Source organism: Anastrepha ludens, chromosome 2, assembly GCF_028408465.1.
Source record: "Anastrepha ludens isolate Willacy chromosome 2, idAnaLude1.1, whole genome shotgun sequence".
Taxonomy (NCBI): domain Eukaryota; kingdom Metazoa; phylum Arthropoda; class Insecta; order Diptera; family Tephritidae; genus Anastrepha; species Anastrepha ludens.
The window spans coordinates 76,044,802-76,065,319 of record NC_071498.1 but is presented as its reverse complement, the minus strand read 5'-3'; the positions used below and the strand labels follow the sequence as shown (position 1 = coordinate 76,065,319).

The 20,518-nt window shown below is 37.7% G+C and overlaps 1 protein-coding gene across 2 annotated transcripts in view; it reads left to right on the top strand.

The window, feature by feature from the left end:
- The window catches only part of LOC128871895 (uncharacterized), a 29,409-nt gene that overhangs the window by 6,901 nt on the left and 1,990 nt on the right, over window positions 1–20,518 (top strand). Inside the window, exons 2-8 of one of the 2 annotated variants that reach the window (XM_054114049.1) lie at window positions 921–1,025; window positions 1,207–1,350; window positions 1,421–1,532; window positions 13,058–13,191; window positions 13,263–13,403; window positions 13,478–13,681; window positions 15,057–15,362. In XM_054114049.1, the coding sequence (XP_053970024.1) occupies window positions 921–1,025; window positions 1,207–1,350; window positions 1,421–1,532; window positions 13,058–13,191; window positions 13,263–13,403; window positions 13,478–13,681; window positions 15,057–15,362 (1,146 nt within the window). Of the gene's footprint in view, window positions 1–920; window positions 1,037–1,206; window positions 1,351–1,420; window positions 1,533–13,057; window positions 13,192–13,262; window positions 13,404–13,477; window positions 13,682–15,056; window positions 15,363–20,518 lie in introns of those variants that run through there. The other variant, XM_054114050.1, reaches the window with a different exon arrangement.

Sequence of the window (20,518 nt, the reverse complement as noted above, 5' to 3'; positions counted from 1 at the left end):
GCGTTATATCGCACAATCTGGGTGGCCAATTGACAGATCCCGAACGTGAAATAAAATGTTCACCGAACTCGCCTCTCAACAAGTCCATTGTTACGCGTGCTGTGTGGTATGTGGCACCGTCTTGCTAAAACTACATGTCATGCAAGTAAAGCTCTTGCATTTTGGGGGGAAAAAAGTTGGATATTATTTCACGGTAGCGCTCACTATTCACAGTTACGTTACGATTCGCAGCATCTTTGAAGAAGTACGGTCCAATGATACCTCCAGCCCATAAACCGCACCAAACTGTGACCTTCTCTGTATACATTGGTAGCTCTTGCAATTCTTCTGGCTGATCTTCACTCCAAAATTGACAATTCTGCTTATTTACGTACCTATTGATCCAAAAATGAGCTTCGTCGCTGAACACAATTTTACGATAAAAAAGTGGATCTTCGGTCAACTTTCCAAGAGCCCATTCACCAAAAATTCTTTCGGCTTCAATTATTGCACCAGCTGTATTTTGAAAGGCTTCACACCTAAATCCTTTCGCAAAATTTTCTACGTAAGCGTGTTGATGGTTTGATGTCCAATAATGTAACTTCGGATCTAAATTTAGTCACAATAGCTCGAATAGCCGCTTCAGTGGGTCGATTAAACTGACCATAACATGGAAGAAGCGCGCGATAAACTTTCTTAACAGAACACGCATTTTTATAATAAAATTCAATGATTCGCAAGCGTTGATCGTTTGAAAGACGATTCATGGTTAAATTATAGGCCAAACTGAATATGTTTGACAGTGAAACAAAACACGAAACGTGCGTCAGCTGTTTAAACCAACTGTTTAAAAAGATAATAGCTAAAAAACCACCCAGTATTTAGCCTTATACTCGTAATTTACTAATGTGGTACGATATTTTTTATTTAATAATTTATAGGAAAAAATACTGCTGCGAACTCATCCCGCCATGCGTTCAATAGATGACCGAAAAAAATTGGTTAATCTGATCGCGAGTCTAACGTGCTTTTCTCGAATTCCGCCGGTTAGTCGTTTGTATGTTAATATGGTATTTGTAGATACATGCAGCGCTCTAACCAACATTTTTGATGCATAGCACATAGCCTTATTGAAGCTTGCAGAAACCAAATAATAATCCAAATAATGTTGGTTATTGTCTTTGCAAGACCTCCCAAAGGTAATATGAATAAATATTCGTTTTACAGAAAGTACGTGCTAGATTGGTACCAGTCATTAAATTTATGTTTTTGCAACCTGGGCGAAAAATAATAAAAGAAGGTGATCCGCCTTCTTCAGTATACTTTATACTCAGTGGAGAAGTTGAATTATACCGAAGAGTTTATGATCGGGTTTGTATTTAAGATAATTTCATAAAAAATACTAAATTGGTTTAAAAAAACGCAAAATGTTTTTGGCTAGACAAAAAACGCATTCGAGGACAAGTTGGTTTTGATCACTGGGCCAGGAGATTGCCTTGGCGATATTGAAATGATTGAAGAATGCCCTCGAAGAAAAACATGCATTTCCCGCAGTAAGTGTTAAAGGTCGCCGTAGTCGAGTGAACTTGCACGGGACATACTGACAAATAGCTTAAAGTTAATTCCTTTTATGAAAATACTTTTCTTAAACTTATTGTTATTATTATTATCCCATGCCAATCTCACCCCGCATACTGCGCGATTCGAGTCTATTCTCACCAAGCACGACGGCAGTTTCGGGCTGCTTTTTTATTTTGTTATTTGATATAGAATTAAAAAAATTTCCGTCGTTCTTTTTGGATATCTCATTTCACTTTTTAATTATTACTTATTATATTTCGTTGTTAACTTAAAGATTAAAAAAATGTCTTGCTATATTGCACATTTTAAGAATCGCGATTTTTGAATTCTGTGATGAATCTTATTTCTAAATGTTTCAGATTAAGCATAAATGTTTTGTGTAATATACCATTGGCTTATATTATAAACGGAATCGTTCGAGCATATGTTATATCTGGTCAATTGTTAATTATGGCTTTATCTGTATGTATTGCTATGTCGGTGGCCGCCGTAGCCGAATGGGATGGTGCGTGACTACCATTCGGAATTCAGAGAGAACGTAGGTTCGAATCTCGGTGAAACACTAATAGCGGTCACCCCTCAGCAGGCAATGGCCAACCTCCGAATGTATTTCTGCCATGAAAAAGCTCCTCATAAAAAGTGTCAACCGTTATATATGTATATATATTGCTGTGTCCCAATATAGTGTATATATTTCATTTTCTATTATGTTGCATGGTGTGTGTTTATAAAATGGTTCCTCGATTTTTGACAGTTGTAATTTGTTTGTTATTTCTTGATGTAGAATTTTTGCGACTATATTTTGAATTTCTGTGTACTAGGTTGTCCAATGAGTTTTGCGGTTCGATAAGAGAGGGCGTAGCAACTAGCCTACATTTTTTTTTAAGTTGGTACCCTATTCATATATACATATGTACGTATGTATGTGAAGCTGGATTTCAATCTGTCACTTCATTCTTTGGTTAGAAGCCATTTAGTATCGATGTGTCACACTATCTTTTACAATGGGGAAAATCAAGTGTCGTGCAGTGATTGAATTTTTATTTATGGAAGGTTTATAGGCAAAGGAAATTTATAAAAGAATGTTGAAAGTGTATAAGGACTTTTCGCCATCAATTAGTACAGTATAAAGATGGTGGAATATAAACGTGGTCGTACAGGCCTTCCAAAACGGCAACAACACCAGAAATCGTACAAAATATTCAGGACACCGTATTGGAAATCCGTCGAATGACTGAAAGAGATTTAGTAGAAGCCATAGACATCTCATTGGGCAGTGCAGGCAATGTTTTGACTGAATGAAACTTTCGAATGCGACTTTCTCAGCAACATTTAGAGCGTTTTCAAAAGGATAAAGTGGATTTTGTGAGTCGAGTCATCACTATGGATGAGACTTGGGACTATCACCATAATCCTAAATCAAAACAAGAGATTAAAGAGTGGTGTGAACCTGGTGTTTTCAAAAGAAAAAAATCCATGCATATAAAGCGTTTTCGTCAAGTGATGAGGTTATAAGAGCTGTGGAAGCGTATTTTACAGCCCTTCCAGATTCTCATAAATTGGAATTCATAAATTGGAATCTCGTTGGAGCAAGGTGATTGGTATTCAGGGAGACTATACTGAATAACAAAGTGTATTTTAAACCATAAAATTCTCATCAAACCGCAACAATTTTTGAACAACCTCTTATTCGGTACCGGCAAGTGTGGGGCATCCTATGATTATGTGGTCTATCGTTTCAGAGTGTATGTGGTCTCTGTGGCATTTATCATCTGACACGTTGAGATCTCCCAAAACGTATTTTTGATCATTTTTTGTGAGGATAACTTGACTCTGAGTGGCGAGCAAATCAATCCTTCAGTCTCAGGGTAAAGTTCTTTTTGTAGCCAGGTGCAGCTGTTCTTCAGGCAAATATTTTGGTCCCGCATTAACTGCGGATGTCTGCTGTGGAGCTCTTTCTGTGCCCAAATGGCTTGTTTTTTCATTGTTGTACATATTATTAGTAGTAGTAGTAGTATTTATTGCAAATAAAGTAAAATATACAAAATTTGAAATTTACTTATTGTAATATTAAGAAAAAATAAATAAATATTTACAATAATTTAACGACAATGGCATGAGCCGTCTGTCGATTTATTTTTCGTACAAAACAATTATTTGGTTTACGGTTTTCTAAAACCAGTTAAACTCTTTTATTAAGTAATCTCTGTATCTAGAAGCATATTTAATGAAACGCAAAAGTTTATCCCAATGATCATGTTCCCATTGGGAATCTCAATCAGCTGTGAATCATTTAAGGTAAAATTTCCGAAAAAGACTTTTCTATATTCTCTTAATATCGGGCAGCGCGCCAGGAAATGTGCTATGTTTTCAAGCTCGCCTAAATTACACATTGAACAAGTTTTACTTTCTGTTTCAAATCTGTTGCTATTTAAAATTACCATGTCACTTCTAGCCCTCATTATCCACATGCTTGATTCTATATCGTATTTTTTTAAATAAACCAGACCTTTTGACCAATCCAATTCCTTATATATCCTACTAGTACTTAAGGCTTTTTGTATGTACATATTCATCCTAGCCTGGTTGTGGTTTGTTAAAAGCAATTTTGCATCTTCTATCCAGCTTTCTGATTGTATGTTATCTCTTCGCCAAATGACATCGTTTTTACTAAACAAGAAGACTCTAATCCAGAAGACTTCTTTCTTTATAACAATTTTGGACAGATAATGTGGCAGCCGATTTTCTGAGTACATAAACAAAATTCTGTGCATATACTTAAGGAATAGTTCTAAGGTCAACAAATGATTTTCTTACATGCCGGTTTCCAAAAAAAGTATGTATGTAGGCATATATGATGGTAACTTCAGAATTCGCTTTACAAAATACTTTTGCAATATATCAACTTCTTCAAACCACCCGAAACCCCACACCTGTGCTGCGTATGATTGTATTGAACGACAAACTGCAAGAAAAAGTTTCTATTTAGCTTCAATTTAAATTTCTTTCTTTTTTAAAAGCCCACGAAGCATTAATACCATTCTTTGCTGCAGCTGTTTTCAACATGTTTTTTAAAATTCATCTGAGGTGTTATTTCCACTCCTAAGTAAGTATATCGAGACACAGCTTATAATGCCATTTCTCCTCTTTACTAAGTTTCCCACCTTTTCTGAACACCATTATTTGAGACATTGAGCGGTTTACTTATTATTATATGATATGTGTTGTGAAGGGTTAGTGAGGAACAATTTCTGTCTGCTATAACTATTTCTTCTTCTTAATTGGCGCGATAACCGCCTACGTGATTTTGGCCGAATTTGACAAAGTGCTCTTCCTATGCTACCACCAGCTGGTACCGCATCGAATACTTTCAGAGCAGGAGCGTTTGTATCCATTCAAACGACATCACCCAGTCAATGCAGCCGCTAGAACTTTATTCGTTGCGCTATTTACTTTTTGCTCATAGTAGTATGTCGTCGTAAAGCTGATAAAGCTTGTTTAAGATTATTTATTTGATTGTTATGCAGGTTGGGAGTATCTATAACGACTCTTCCTCCTTCTGTTCTTGGGATTGTTTGTATTGGGATTCATTGTATGCATGATTTTGGAAGTGGGTTTCTATATTTTGTCATCAGTTTTCTAGTTGCTGTTTTATTTGTCTGTTGTCTGTTTTAGACCAACGTATGATCCCAAATGAGTATGATAGGATGGGTAGAGCATATTTATTTACGGCTTTGGTGAGATTTTTGGAATTCAGATATGTTTTAAAGATTTGTTTGAGGCGTTTTTCATATTGTTTTGCAAGTTGGGTTTTAATAGTTGTGTGGTAGTTTGGTGCTTTGTTGGAAACGGAAATATTTACAGGTTTAATTTTCCTCTAAATTGTATATGTTTTGGCTAACTATTTTCTTTTTGGTTGTTACGTGCTGTGCTCTACATTTCTTATTTCCGAATTGCATTCTTATATCTGTTGATCTGTAATCTGTAATCTTAAGGAGCTTCTAACTGTTAAGTGTGTTAGACAAACGATTAAGGCTAAGACAAAAGCATAGAGCGCTTAAAGAGTCTCCCAGGAATATGCCTCTTCGTATGTTATTGTTTTATGCTCGTTTTCCATTTAAACATGGTAGTTGTTAAAAAGTGTATACGTTTTGGGGGTATTTTACATATTTGTAAAACCTTGGAAACCAGTTGTGGGGCACTGAATCGAAAGCTTTTTGATAGTCTATGTAGCAGGTGCGTACATTGCGCATTTGTGCTTTGATTCATAACTTTTGTTCTCTAATTGTTCTCTACATCCTCAACTGTCCTTTTTGCAGCATTTCTGTTCATTCGTTAAAATGTTATAGCGCGAAAGATGTTACTAATTGTAGAAGTTATTATTTTGTATAGGGTATGTAGGCATGTTATGGGTCTGTAGTTCGGGGGATGGTTGCTTCTGTGTTTTTTGGTTTTATGCATGTTCCGCCTATAAGTATAGTATGGAATGGAGGTCGTTTTTGCGTTGATTAATTATTTCGTTTATTGGCTATGTGTTCATATGCAGTGGTTAACTTTTTATACCAAAAATATTGTATATATATGGTTTACTACTATCATTTCCAGTTTTGTGTTTTATTGATTATTTCCATTAGTTGTTCTGTTGATACTTCTATGTCATGTTGTTGGTGTAGACCTTCCTGCCTCTTTTTTTCCTCATGTATCCAATGCGCTGTGTTGGTGTTGACCACGTTTCCTTCGAATAAAAAGTTATTTTTTCCTTTTTTGGTGGATTCATATCAGCTGGGGCTGTTTCATTTAACTGCTTATGGAATATCTTTTCGTTGCTTATGAATGGATTGTCTATCTTTTTTCGATTTAATTCTCTGTATCTTGCAAGTCTAGCAGCACATACTTTGAGTTTCTGTTTTTGGGTGTCGAAAATTTCTTCTATTGGTTTCTTGTGTGTTTGTTTTAAGATTTCTAAATGTTTAACGAAATTGTGTCAACCTCCACAAATATTTTCTCAAGTTACACATCTTGTTGTCAATCCGGACTCGCCATTTAGGCGTTTTGTTTTTTGATAGGGGTTGCTAATTATTGATTATTATTGTGGTTATTGAATATATATAACACATGGGCTGAAAAGTAGGGAGACTAACACATAGAGGGCACTAGTTTTATTACATTCACCTCTTTTTCAGTTAGTACAGGGAGGCTGATGAAAGCCGCTACCAAAAAAAAATTGAATAACTTTTTTTCTTTTTAAGTTATCTGTTCCATTTTTGTTTTAATTTGCAGATTGATCTTTAAAATTTATTAAAATGGATAACTGGGACACGCAAACAAGAATTTGGATAGTCCGCCGCTATCACGCACTGGAGTCCGTAGTTTTGGTACAGAGAGAGTACAGGCGGATGTTTGGCGGCGATCCCCCGAGCAGATGGACCATAATGAGACTGGTGAATAATTTTGCTGAGCAAGGAACAGTCGCAAGAAGGCCTTATCATCGAAACCCACCAGTTCGGACGGAGGAAACGATCGCTGCTGTAGCTGCAGCTATACAAAGCAATCCAAGGGTTTCAACAAGAAGCTTATCTGCTCAACTTGGTGTCAGCCGACAGTCTTTGCAAACAATAATGCACAAAGATTTAGACTTATTTCCCTACAAAATTCAAATGGTTAACAAACTGAATGCAGCAGACTTGCCAATTCGCTTGGAATTTTGCCAGAAGATACTGCAAATGGTGGAAGAAGACCAAAACAGGTTAAACTGCCTTTTCATGTCTGATGAGGCCCATTTCGATTTAAACGGCAATGTGAACAAACAAAATTGTCGAATATGGAGTACTTCTAACCCACAGATACTCCACGAGACGGAATTGCATCCTCTTCGCGTGACAGTGTGGTGTGCGGTTTCTTCACGCTGTATTGTCGGGCCTTATTTTTTTGAAGAAAATGGTCACACCGTTACGGTTACTGGAGAGCGTTATTTGAAAATGCTGAAAGAATTTTTCTATCCAGAACTACGCCGAAAGAGAATTCCTTTCAACTCTGTGTGGTTTCAACAAGATGGGGCAACGTCTCACATAGCCCAGACTGTTATGACAGAGTTGCGACGAAAATTTCCCAATAAACTGATTTCAAGAAACTCCGAATTTCGTTGGCCCCCCAGGTCGCCTGACCTTACTGCACCTGACTTTTTCTTGTGGGGTTTATGTAAACAAGAAGTTTATAAAACAAAGCCAACAAATTTGGATGAACTAAAACAATCCATTCGGGCAACAATTGCGGCTATTCCTGTCGCAACTCTCAAAGCAGCAATGAACAACTTTTTACTAAGATGCCGCACTTGTGTCAACGAGCATGGGGGGCATTTAAATTCAATTATTTTTAAAACTAGTTAAGCTACATTTAATAAAATTTAATGACCTTCAACTTGAAAAAAAAAAATAAATGAATTCCATACACTAAAAAAAAAGTTATTTGAGTTTCTTAATGTAGCAAAATTCATCAGCCACCCTGTACTAACTTTAATAAGACCACTGTTAAAATTGCATGGTATTCTATTCATTAGTTCGGGAGTTATTGTACTAAGAGCTAGGCTACTTTTGTTATTTTCAAAACAATGGATCAAAAAGAATTTCGTGTTTTAATTTTACACTGCTTCTTGATCGAAAAAAATGCCATGCATGAGAAGCAATAGTTTGAAAAGTATTATTAGGACTCCGCTTCATCAGAAACAACAATAAAACGATGTTTTGCTGACTTCAAACGTGGTCGTAGAGACTCCGATGATACACCACGCAGTGGATGTCCGAATAAGGCGATAACACCAGAAAACATCAAAAAATGAAAGTAGGTGAAGTTGCGTGAGAGTAAGCAGACATCTTAAAGATATCAAAAGAACGTGTTGGCTTTATATTGCATGAGCATATGACTATGAGAAAACTTTGTTCACGTTTGCCGCGTTTGCTCTCTGTTTTGTTTCATCAAGACATAAAAAAAATACATGAATTGAACTGCGAATTGTTCCCACATCCACCGTATTCGCCAAATTGTGATTCTAGCGACTACTGGCTACGCAGACTTATAAAATTATGCTCGCCGGTAAGAAATTTCGCTCGAATGAAGACGTTATCGTTGAAACTGAGACAAAAGATAAGTCATTCTACAAAAGCGGTATGGAAATGTTACAGCGGCGCTGGAATGATTGCGTTGTTCTCGATGTAAATTACGTTGATGAATAAAGCTAATTTTGAACAGAAAAAATACATGTTTTCTTTGGATTTTTCAGTCCATGTGTTACTTGTATGTCTTGCATTAAGTAAATGAGTTTTATTTTTTTAAATTTAATTATATTTCTAGAGTTTTTTTTTCATTATAAGTTTTAGAATTTGAGGACGTAAAGTTGGCCTTCGGTCCCTCCATTTGTGGAACAATATCAAGATGCACGCCACACATAGGAGGAGGAGCTCGGCCAAACACCCAGAGAGGGTGTACGCGCCATTTATATATATATATACATATGTATGTAAATATTTAACTTTTTTATTTATTTAAAAGAGTAACAGTTATTAATAACTATTCCACTTACGAAATAAGCACTGGCTGCCAGGGCCTTCGGCTGGTATCTTAACTAGAGTAATAATATAGGTAAGTAACTATACAAGAGGATGGGAGAGAGCAGTTGAGGGAGTATTAGAACATTAGTGGGTAGTGTGAGTTTGACCGGAGTATAATTTTATATATGTACATATATCTAGTTTTCGCAAAGAGTTAAAGTTTTAATTTAGTTAGTTTAATAAATTTACAAATTAAATTAATGCTATTGTCATCTGTGTTGTTGAGTAGCTTCGAAAGTTCAAGGTTAGGATGAATTGCATTTCTAGTGCATTTCAATCCTGGGCAGGTATCGAGGAGGTGTGAAGTCGTGTAGTCTGAGTTGCAAAAAGGGAAGGCTGGTTTGACTGTGCCGTTTAGGATGTGAACATGAGTGACTATAGTGTGACCGATTCGAAGGCGTGTAAATATCTTGAGGTTCTTGGAAGACATGTGTGTAGGATATATCAGCTTGATGCCAGTAGGGTTGTACTTTTTGTAGTGGTGTTGATAATTAAACCATTGGCTATTGTATGCATCCTGAAGAGGTTTTAGTATAATTTTTCTTTGGTAGTAAAATGTGCACTGAAGTGAAGGGGTTCTTGGGCAGCTTCTTTGGCTCTAGTATCAGCGCACTCGTTGCCTTGTATTCCGGCATAACCCGGAACCCACATGACCCTTATGGAATTTTTATTTGATGCGATATTATTTCGGATTTCAGTGTTTATTGGAGTTTCGTTAGAATGGTTCAATATAGCGTCCATTACGAGTTCACTATCGCTGCAAATAATGAATTTTCCGCCTTTGTTGGAGGTATAAACTACCGCTTCAAGCAATGCAGCTGCTTCCGCTGTGAATACTGAGCAGTAGGAAGTTAAAGTCCCGACTGAGATTGTGACACCAAGCTGGTTTGTGACTGCGAACGATGTACTGGTGTCTGTTTTAGAACCGTCGGCATAAACGAACTCCCATTCGTTTCTTAAAGGAGCAACGATTCAATTAAAATGTTGGACGTATTCATTAGAGGTCCACCTCCCCTTTGGGGAATTTTAGCAAATCCGCGATAAAAATAATTTTTGGATTCAAGCCTGGTGGGAAAACATTCAGTTTGTGCATTACTTCAACACAACGTTGTATGATGGACGGTTTGCGGGTATTTTTATGTTGTTGCTTCGCTGAGTTTACCAGTCCAAGTAATATTTTATTTCTGCAGTGAAGAAGCTTGGGTAGGAGCATTATTGTGTTGCGGTTGACTCTGTGTAGTATATCCGGTAATCCTGCTTCTGCAAGAACAGCTTTTGTTGGTGATGTTGAAAAAGCTCGGATACTTCTTCAAGCTGCCGGATGGTAAGGAGCATTTAATAGTTTGATGTTTTCTTTGGCACAATGTCCGTAAATACAAAGTCCAAAATCGCCTTTATTACGTTAGCAAGTGTGTGTGGATGATCATGGGAATGCTTAGAAGATAAAAACTTAATTATGTTAAGCCTTGAAAATAAGCTTATTCTAATGGATTTACAATGTTCTTTATATGTAATTTTTTTGTCGAATGTTAAGCCTAAAATCCTTAGTGTGTTAGAATGTGGGCTGAGATGTTGGCGCCTGATATTTCTGGCCATTTGCTTATACTGTTTAAAATGTTCAGGAAAGTATAAGTGACTTCGTTAAGGTTTTTTAATTTGGAAAATACTAAAATATCATCAGCATATATAACATGTTCCACCTCGGCATTAGAGGCGATAATTGAACTAATTTCATTGAAAGCTCTTGTGAACAATGTTACTGAGAGAGGTGAATCTTATGGTATACCATTAAAGAGGTTATGAGCCTGTGATTTACAATTATTAACGCTGACTGAAAACTTGCGATTACTTAAAAAGGATTTAACGAATTTATATGTTTTGTTTCCGATTTTCCAGCGCTTGAGTTGGTTAAGAACAACATGAATGCCGATTCTATCGAATGCTTTCTCGAAGGCTAAACTTAATACAGAGTGATTACCTGACGCTAATGCCGAGGGTGCGAAATGTTCAAAGTATAAAAGCGACTCGGTCACTCCTATGTCTTTTTGGAAGCCAAATTGGTTGGGACTAAGAAGTCCCTTTGCTTTAGCGAACCACAGAATTCGGACGGAAATGATCATCTCAAGGATTTTGGACATGCAAGGGAGTAAGGAGATAGGTCTAAAGTTCGTAATGAGGGTAGAGGGTTTATTAGGTTTAGGGATAGGGACAATTAAAGCAGTTTTCCATTCTTGAGGAAAGATTCCAGCATTGAAAATATCATTGTAAAGATTCAGGAGTCGGATTTTGAGGATGCTGGGTAGGTTTTTTAGTATTTCATAGGATATTTTATCCAAGCCGGGTGTCTTTCCTGTCATTTTTGAGATCGTAGAATCGAATTCATATTGACAAATTTGGGATTCTATGAGCGAAGCTTCAATTGAAGGGTATGGGTTGGAGTAATTTTCAGGTAGGGTTAGATTTTTTTGGGAGTTGAAGGCGGAATGAAAATTGGAGTTCTTCAGCGATATCTGGTGGAGCATAGATTGGCCCTTGCTCATTATAAACAAATAGTATTATATGTTAGAACGACGTGAGCTGCCTGTCAGCATTCTAATATCTGACCATATTTGTTTAGGGCTTGAAGAGGGATTTATATTTGCTGTGAGTTTTTCCAAGGAACGCCTTTTAGCTGATTTAAGCTCTTTTCTGAAAACAGCGTTCGCTTTTTTATAATTAGCGAGGTTGGTATCGTTCATGTGGTACTTGTATTTGGACCACAGTTTTTACTTGCTATTACTTAAGATGGTAAGTAGGTTAGACCAGTATGGTAGTTTGGCGGAAAATTTTCTTGTGTTTGTTTGTGGTATTGAGAGGTGGGCTGCCGAACGAATTATTGTTTTAATACTTATTAGCAGTTTTTGCGTTGATGTTTTTCGAAACCGCTTTATTGTTTGTTAGAGTTATGGATAAGGAATGAAATTTTTTCCAGTCAGCTTTTCCCGTTAAAAATTTTGATATCGGCTTGACTTCGTACCAATCAGGGATGGAAAAGGATGTTATGAGCGGGAGATGGTCGCTGTTGTGGAGTTCGTCCAATCTACGAGAAGAAAGGCTGGGAGCTATAGAACTGGATGCAAGAATGATATCAGGATGGGTGAAGGTTTGGTGTGTGGAAAAGTGTGTGGGTAGGCCATCGTTCAAGACAATGAGATTTTGGGTCAAAATTAAATCTTCAATAGTATTTCCTCTTCTATTGGAATTCTCGGAGCCCCACAATGGGCTCCAAGCATTGAAATCGCCTAGGACTATAATTGGGGTGAAAAATTTGTTAATTATATCAGTAAGCTCTTTGTAAGTAAAATTTTGGCTGGGAGGAATATAACAATTAATTAAAGTGATTTTTCTTCCTTATCAATCTCAATAGCTAGGCAGGATATATTAGATGGAATAGGAATTATTTTATGGTTTAAGGATTTTTTTATAAAGAAAGCGATTCCTTGCTTACACAAGGTATTTTGAGGCAAATTGTGGAAATAGATATTATATTTATTAGGTGCGTATGTTGTTTTATTGGATGGAATATGTGTTTGTTGCAGTGCGACAATCGCCGGGTTGAATTCATTGATTAGTATATTTAAATCTATGTAGTTATTAAGTAGTCCATTAATATTCCATTGTATTATTTGTTGTTGCAGTAAACACAAAATGAAATGTCATTTTCCTCTCACACTTTCCACTACTTTGCAAGTTTTTTGGGTATATGAACACCAAAACGTGATAATTTGCAACAATTGTTACAAACTATTTGATTCATGAACAGGCCTAATATAAACACTATTACGTTCATAACAAGTAGTTTCACGCTGCAGTCGTTATTTTCGATACAAATATATTACATAAATAACTTTCAGACGAAGTTGAACTGCTTGTTCTGCATGGAGAAGATTTTGACAAGATTTTGCGGCCCATAATGACACAGCAGTGGCAGGAAAAGAAAACCGCTCTACTAGCATTGGAATACTTCAAATATTTAAATGATGATCAGGTATTTATAATAATTCTATTCATGTTTACTTGTAAGTATTTCGTTTTTATTGTGCCGTTTCACTCACACAGATTATATCGGCATGTAAATTAGCGCTTATTAGGCAGTTTGATCCATTAGAAACAATACTTTATGAAGATAAAGGTCACGAGAGTTATGTACATTTCGTAATAAGTGGTGAATGCATGATATTGCAGTGTTTACAAGTGAAGGTGGGCTATAAATTACCGTTATGAGACTTGATTACATAAAAAGAAAGCGAATAATAGTGTGTAATAAATTACAGGTTACACTCAAAACAGGCGGAAAAATATTTGAACTTGTTAACATTTCCGAGTGTAAGGAAGAAAACCTATTCCAAGGTCCCGCAATATTTAGTACCCTACGAAACTCAAAAGAAGGCGATTTAAGAAACGGATCTTCGTATTCTGACTTGGATTATGAAATAATGTCGGAAGAGGATGCTGAAAGTCAAAAAGGAATTCGTTTGGTATGACCTTGTATATATTTGTTTTGTGTTAGCTTAAAATCTAACCGCTATAAAAGAAAATCAGTAGATTGCATAATGGCTGCGTTGGTAAAGAAAACTTATGTAACGAAATCTACCTTATCGCAAATTTAAATAAATGGAAACCAAGGCTAGTGAAAGAGCAAGAAAATTATATTAGTAAGTTTACAGATAAGAGAGGATAGGATAAACAAAATTGGTAGCGATAAAGAAAAGTTGGAATTGATTATACCTATCAAAAAATTTTTCAATCAAAATAAATAACCTAACTTCACAACATTAAACAATTTAAAGAGAAGGCAAAACCAAAAAAATAGCGCGAAGGAACATGGGACAAACATGTACACTTACATATAGAAGATTCAATGAGAGGAACAATTGGAATTTTAAGGACAACAAAACTCGCGAAACAAATTCACTATCTCTTTCGAGACTTTTTTCACTATCAATTAACAACAATAGAATCGTATTTGGCGACTATACTCGTAGAGTAGGTACTTATACATTGCTGTAAATCACGTTAAGCAGTCTATACTGCAATATGCTTATTGCTTATGTGAAACCATGTAAACTTGTGTAGCAGTTTATTCTGGATCAATAATAAAAGGTTCCCAAAATAAGTATTTTAGTAGGATGAGCTTATTTTAAAAAGTTAAGCTCTTCCACAAGGGCCGCCGTAGAAGAATGGGTTGGTTGCGTGACTACCATTCGGAAGAAGTTGGTTCGAATCTTCGTGAAACACCAAAATAAAAAAAGTCGTTTCTAATTCCGGTCCCCCTTGTCAAGCAATGGCAAACCTCCGAGTGTATTTCTGCCATGAAAAAGCTCCTCATAAAAATATCTGCCGTTCGGAGTCGGATTGAAACTGTAGGTCCCTCCATTTGCGGAACAACATCAAGACGCACGCCGCTAATAGGAGGAGGAGCTCGGCCGAACACCCAAAACGGGTGTACGCGCCAATTATTTATATATATGTAAAGTCCAAATGCTTTGTGGATAAACCAACTACGGCCGAAGTCGTCCAACGAGTCGTTCAAAATTGGTGCTTACGGATACCGAAAAACGGTGCAGTTGTGTCCACATTTCAAAGAGATTATCATTAAAAAATAAGTTTCATGAATGGTTCTACACAAAAATGATAAAGATTGCCCAATCAATTTGAATTTTCGTTGTTTTATTTCAATTTAAAATCCGATACCTATAAATTGATCCTCCTTTATAAACTTCACATTCAAGCCGAAGATCTGATTAAAAACGCTTTGCGTATTTTTATAAAATGTGCGCAAAAATTAAATTTTCTGAAAATACCAATATTAATTAGTGTTAATATAATATTTTTTCTTATTTTCTATTAAAGTTGCAAAAAATGGACATAAAGAGTATTCAAGACTCATGTGGCGTGTCGAAAATGAACAAGGAGGAAAATTCTTCTAAAAGAAATAGTAATTTCTCCAAGGAATATTTAGGCGCCGAAGAAGCACCAGGAGAAATGTCTGAATTCAGTGGGATAAGTTCTGAATGTGATCCAAAATATTTGAACGAATATTCAATAAGGCTTTCAAATATTATAAGTAAAGAGAATATACCGTCCAATGATAATTTCAGGTCTACAGAAGAACTTCCGGAAATGAGAACGGCTAAGAAACAAATTTCACTCAAACAGGTAATCAACATAGGTACATATAAAAAAGGCTTAGTTAAAGGTGGCCGGTGCATGTCGGTAGGTCTTAGAAAAATGCATACCTTTACTAGGTTCCGTTATCCATAGTTCAATGCGAGCTGCATTTTATTAATGGTTTTGGCGGGAAGCAATTATGGCATCAAATTTATGGTGACGTTTTTTCAATGATTACTGAAAAAATTGACGTTAAAAGGTGTTTGTTTCATGCGCTGTGTATAGAAGTGAAAAGCGTGGCATTGAAGATTTTTGATATTGCAACCATAAGGGGGTTTCACATCCTTATAGTTATATATTGTATTTCATTTCATCTCAATGTATTCAGTCTGTGGCAGAGATAAGAGGTATATTATTTCATTTAAATTTAATGCATTTATATATAGATAATATAGCCCATTAAAGGGCTATTACAGAGCGTCGTTTGGCAGATTTAAAAACAAATATTGGAGATGAAAAAGAATTAAAATTCAAGAAGCTCGTTATATTCAATGGAATCAATAAAACCTAAACATGTTGGAATTACGTCGTAAACAAGCATAATACTGGAGTATTCCTCTACTTTCAAGTGCCCTTAAACTTATGAAATTTAATTGACTGGAGTTCAAAGCAAATCAACTTATGTCGCACCTTTCCAATTTTAATGGAGGCATACTCACATCCATTCTTGGCTCCCTCGAGTTTTGTAACACGGTAGAGAGTCCTGTTGCAACGTCCATGGTCTGGCACCGAAATGTTTGCTTGTCTGTCACGGCTTCAAAGCAACCTCCAGAATATTTTCCCGATAATATTTCGCATTTACCTTGACGCCAGGCTCGATGAAAACGATTGGCGAAGAACGCCCATCTGCGTTTACAGCGGCCCAAACTATTACCTGCGACGGGTGCTGCCTCCTGGTGGCCAATCAATGACTCAAATTCTTGTATGATCGGTCGGTCCAATAAACCCTATCGTTTTGGACGTTTACAAACTGCTCAATTTGAAAAATTTTCTCGTCAGAAAACACAATGCTCGAAATTGACCGGTTTCGGCCAAGCGAATCAACTCTTTCGCTCTCTCAAGTCTAACTTGTTGCTGCTTTGGTGTGAGATCATGCCCTTTTAGATATTGTAAGACTTCTCTTTGAGATCATTTTTCAGTACGCGGAGGACGCTACGGTCAGATATTTTCAGTTTTTTCGCCATTTGATAGGCACTTCGTCGGGGATTTCGCTAAAGTCGCTTCTTCACTTTTTGAACCATTTCACGTCTTTTGATGACCACCTCCATGACGTTTTGGCGATGCTACCAGTATCATTGTAACGAGTCATGGTGCGATAAACAAACACTTTATTTACTTTAAGGTGCTCGAGCTCACGTACAATCGCCGCTTGTGTTTTTCCTGCCAAATATAACGCAATCACACTATTACGTTTGAAATCCATTACTGATTTTTTTTCGCGTTTACTCTCGGCAAGATGCTTCCGTGCGCTTGTAAACAATACTCTGTCATTTGGCCAAGTGCATCAGCCACGCGAGTGGTCTGAAGTTGGTTACACTTTGAGTGCCAGACCCTGTAAATCCTCTGAAAAGAGATGAGCATCAGTCTCAGAGGTAGTATTACGAAAACACTTAAAACAATCTGCATAAAGTAAAACATTCGAACTTTTGAAACAAGAGTCAACGTCTTTTATAACAATAATAATCAAAACTGGACCAAGAATACCCGAGGACGCTATTTGCTTTCTTGTTTATTTTGGTAGGTGAGGTGGGGCTCAAAATGCTTACAGCGATCGTCGCCTATTGCGTCGTGTGGTGTGGCTACTAAAACAATCCCTCCTATTCTTCTGGGGAGACACCCTTCCCGGGACTACTTTCTATATTACTTCGGGAGGGCCAAGAACAGCATCCATAAGGAACCAATTCTATTCACCCACGTCTGGGTCACAATATTTGTATCCAGCTTTTATGATATAGGCTCTATCTGATTCACTTTGTTGCACTGTGTCGAGGTATATCTTTTTTTCCTGGGTACATTCTCGATGTATTCCTTTACCGCGTTCCAGCTGTCCTCGCGTTCGAGCATTTTGCTGATTATGTTGCTCGGCGCGTTGTCATGTGTTCAGCGTCATCGCTTGGCACTTCACACACAAAGACCTCAGCGCTAGAGATAAGGCGATAGGCTGAGGCAACTTTTAGTGCCGCTGTTCGTTGCACAGCCTCCAGTGCATTGCGCTTGGCTGTGCAGTTTTGCGCAATTCCCCATACTTCGCTGCCGTATAGGAGAATTGAGCTTGTGGCCGCCATAATTAGCCTTCTTTTCTGCTGTGTTACCCCATAGATGTTTAGCATACCCGTGACCTTGGCTGCTTTGCTAGCCGCATGCCGTATCTGGGCCCAGAAAGAAAGCCTGAAGTCAAGTAGAATACCTAAGTATTTCACTACTTTTTGGGTCACTAAGGACGTGTCGCCTATTTGCATACTGACCTCGAGTGACATGTGACCCTGTGACATAAGGATAACTTCGGACCGCCGCTATATGGTCCGCGTAATCCACTAGATATGTGTCTTATTTCATTTCTATACTTAATATCTCGTCGTAGCTCAGATTCCACAGATCGGGGCCGAAAATAGATCCTTGAGCTGCGTCAGACGTTATCGCTTTTGTTTTCTGATCATTTGGTGTGTCGTACAGCAGTTCACGTTCACTCAGATAGCTCTGGAGAATCCTTAGCAGATGTGCAGGTATTCGAAACCTTTCTCGTAGTGCCTTTATAATATTTATCTATCGTAAGCTGCGAGTACAGTGATGCGGTTCGGGTAGTGGCGTCTACGTTGAGCGCTGCTTACCATCTCCTCTATTACGCCAAGGTTTGATTTTCCGCGTCGGAAAACGTATTGATGACAATACTCCTGCACTCTCAACAGACTCTGCAAGTCTGCACTATATGAGTTCCTCAAGCAGTTTCCCGGCGCTGTCCAGCATGCAAAGCGGAGTCGCCCTTACCCTTACTGATTAGCGTCAGTTTATGTAATGCTTTGTGGAATGCATCCATTGTTAACCTCAAGTATCCCGTCTGCTCGGCTTTCAGCCATAAGTTTGGGAGCTTCAGCTGCGATGCCATCTGGGCCTGGAGCTTTGTTTGAGGATTCCTGCCGCGGTTTTAAGCTCTTCCTCAGTGAAGGGCGGGAGCATCTCGTCGCCATGGGGGTCTCGGTCCCTTCACAGCATAGGGTGCGTGGGGAACAGTCTGTCCATTATTTTGCTAATAGTATCACTGTCTAGATGTGGGGCGATGGAGCTCGCGTTTAGCTTCCCCGTTACAATTTTATAGCCCAGTCCCCAAGGGTTGCTATTTAGATCCCTTCGAAGTTCCTCCCATTTTGATTTCTTGCGATGATTGCTGGTTTCAGCACCTTTCGGGATTGTCTGAAATCAGCAGCTTCCGCCTCTGCTTCTTCTGTTACGGAAACAGGTTCTTCTGAGCTCAGCTATTTCTGTTGTCCACTAGTACACAGGTCGTCTTCTTGAGCGTAGCCTCATACGGGGCGCCGATACGTCGCAGTTTTTGGCAATGCAAGAAGGCCAGAGTCACCACTTATGTGCGGCATGAAATTAGCATCAAAGTGAGCTAGGAACGATTCAGTGTTCACTTTGGCCATTTGCGAGTGCCCTTTGTTTTAGATGTTGGGGTAGGGTGAGGTCACAATATTTTCTTTCATCCGAAAATAGAACACGTTTCCAAAATTCTCGAGGTTTGTTTACATATTCGTTTAAATTCATGCTTTGTTTTTGTTGATGCTTTTTATCGGATATGTGGGTAAAGGTGGTTTTAAAATTCATAAAAAAGATGTTTAAAGTATTTATCAATCAATAATATATTTTCCTTCATTATTAACAATGTCTTCCGAACGTTTAGGCAAGTTTTTAATTGCCTGCTCAAAAAATTGTTTGTTCTTGGAGCCAAAATATGCTTCGATATCCCTTTTTAAAGCTTCTTTTGAGGAGTAGTTCTTGTTACTCATATGGGATGGAAGTCCATGGAAAAGGTGATAATCACAAGATGCAATATCCGGAGAGTATGGTGGATGCTCCCATTCGAGCTCATTCAGCTTGTCTAATGTTTGCCTTGCGGTATGAGGTCTTGCGTTGTCGTGGTGAAACAAAACTTTGCGTATATTTACTAAAGACGGTTGATTTTTGTTTCAGGTTTGATAGCTGATGGGACTAATAATCAGCTCTTATCGTTTGGTTTGGTTCCAGAAGTTCATAATAAACAATACCGGCCATATCCCACCAAATAGACAGGATAATCTTCTTGGGGTGAAGGCCATCTCTAGGGGTCGGTTCTGGTGTTTCATCTTTATCTAACCATTGGCATTTGCGAACAGGATTATTGTAAAGGACCCATTTTTTATCACCATATAACGATACGGTTCAAAAAACTTTCATTTGCAAGCCGTTGCAGCAGCTGAGAATACACATTCACTCTCTGCTGAAGGTTGGCGACGGAAAGTCTATGTGGAACCCATTTTCTCAGCTTTGAAGCCTTTCCCAACTGAACCAGGTGCCTGTGAACTGTTCCATGCGATGAATTTAACCTCTGAGCTATCATATCGACTGTCAAATTTGGCTCAGCTTCCACGTTCGAGCAAGGCGTCGGAGTTAAAGACTTCAGGACGACTAGAGCGCGGGGCGTCCTCCACGTCGCAGTTACCACTTCGGAATTTTGAAAACCACTTTTGCGCAGTCCTTACACTCACGGTATCCACTCCGTGAACAGTGTTTATTTCTACAGCAGCTTGCAGTTGTTGCATTTTTACCACTTTTATATGCCTCTTATACACGTTCGAAGATTCCATTTTATTTTTTAACAACACGTGCTTCTATCCGCGATTAAAATCACTTGTTGAATACACAATATATCAAATAAAATATAAATAGTTCCGTTATATTCCGCGAATAATTTTTTGTATGCAAAAATCGCACAAAAGTGAAATTATGGGTAAAATACGCACGAACTTATCACTTAAATCTAGAGGTTTTTTTATTCTGCTTGAGCCTTCGTTTCCATTTTGTATTATCGTTAAGAATGAAAGCTTCATTGTTCACATGGTTGTTTAGTCGCTCTCTGTGCGATTTTGCGCATTTCTCGTCACGTTCTA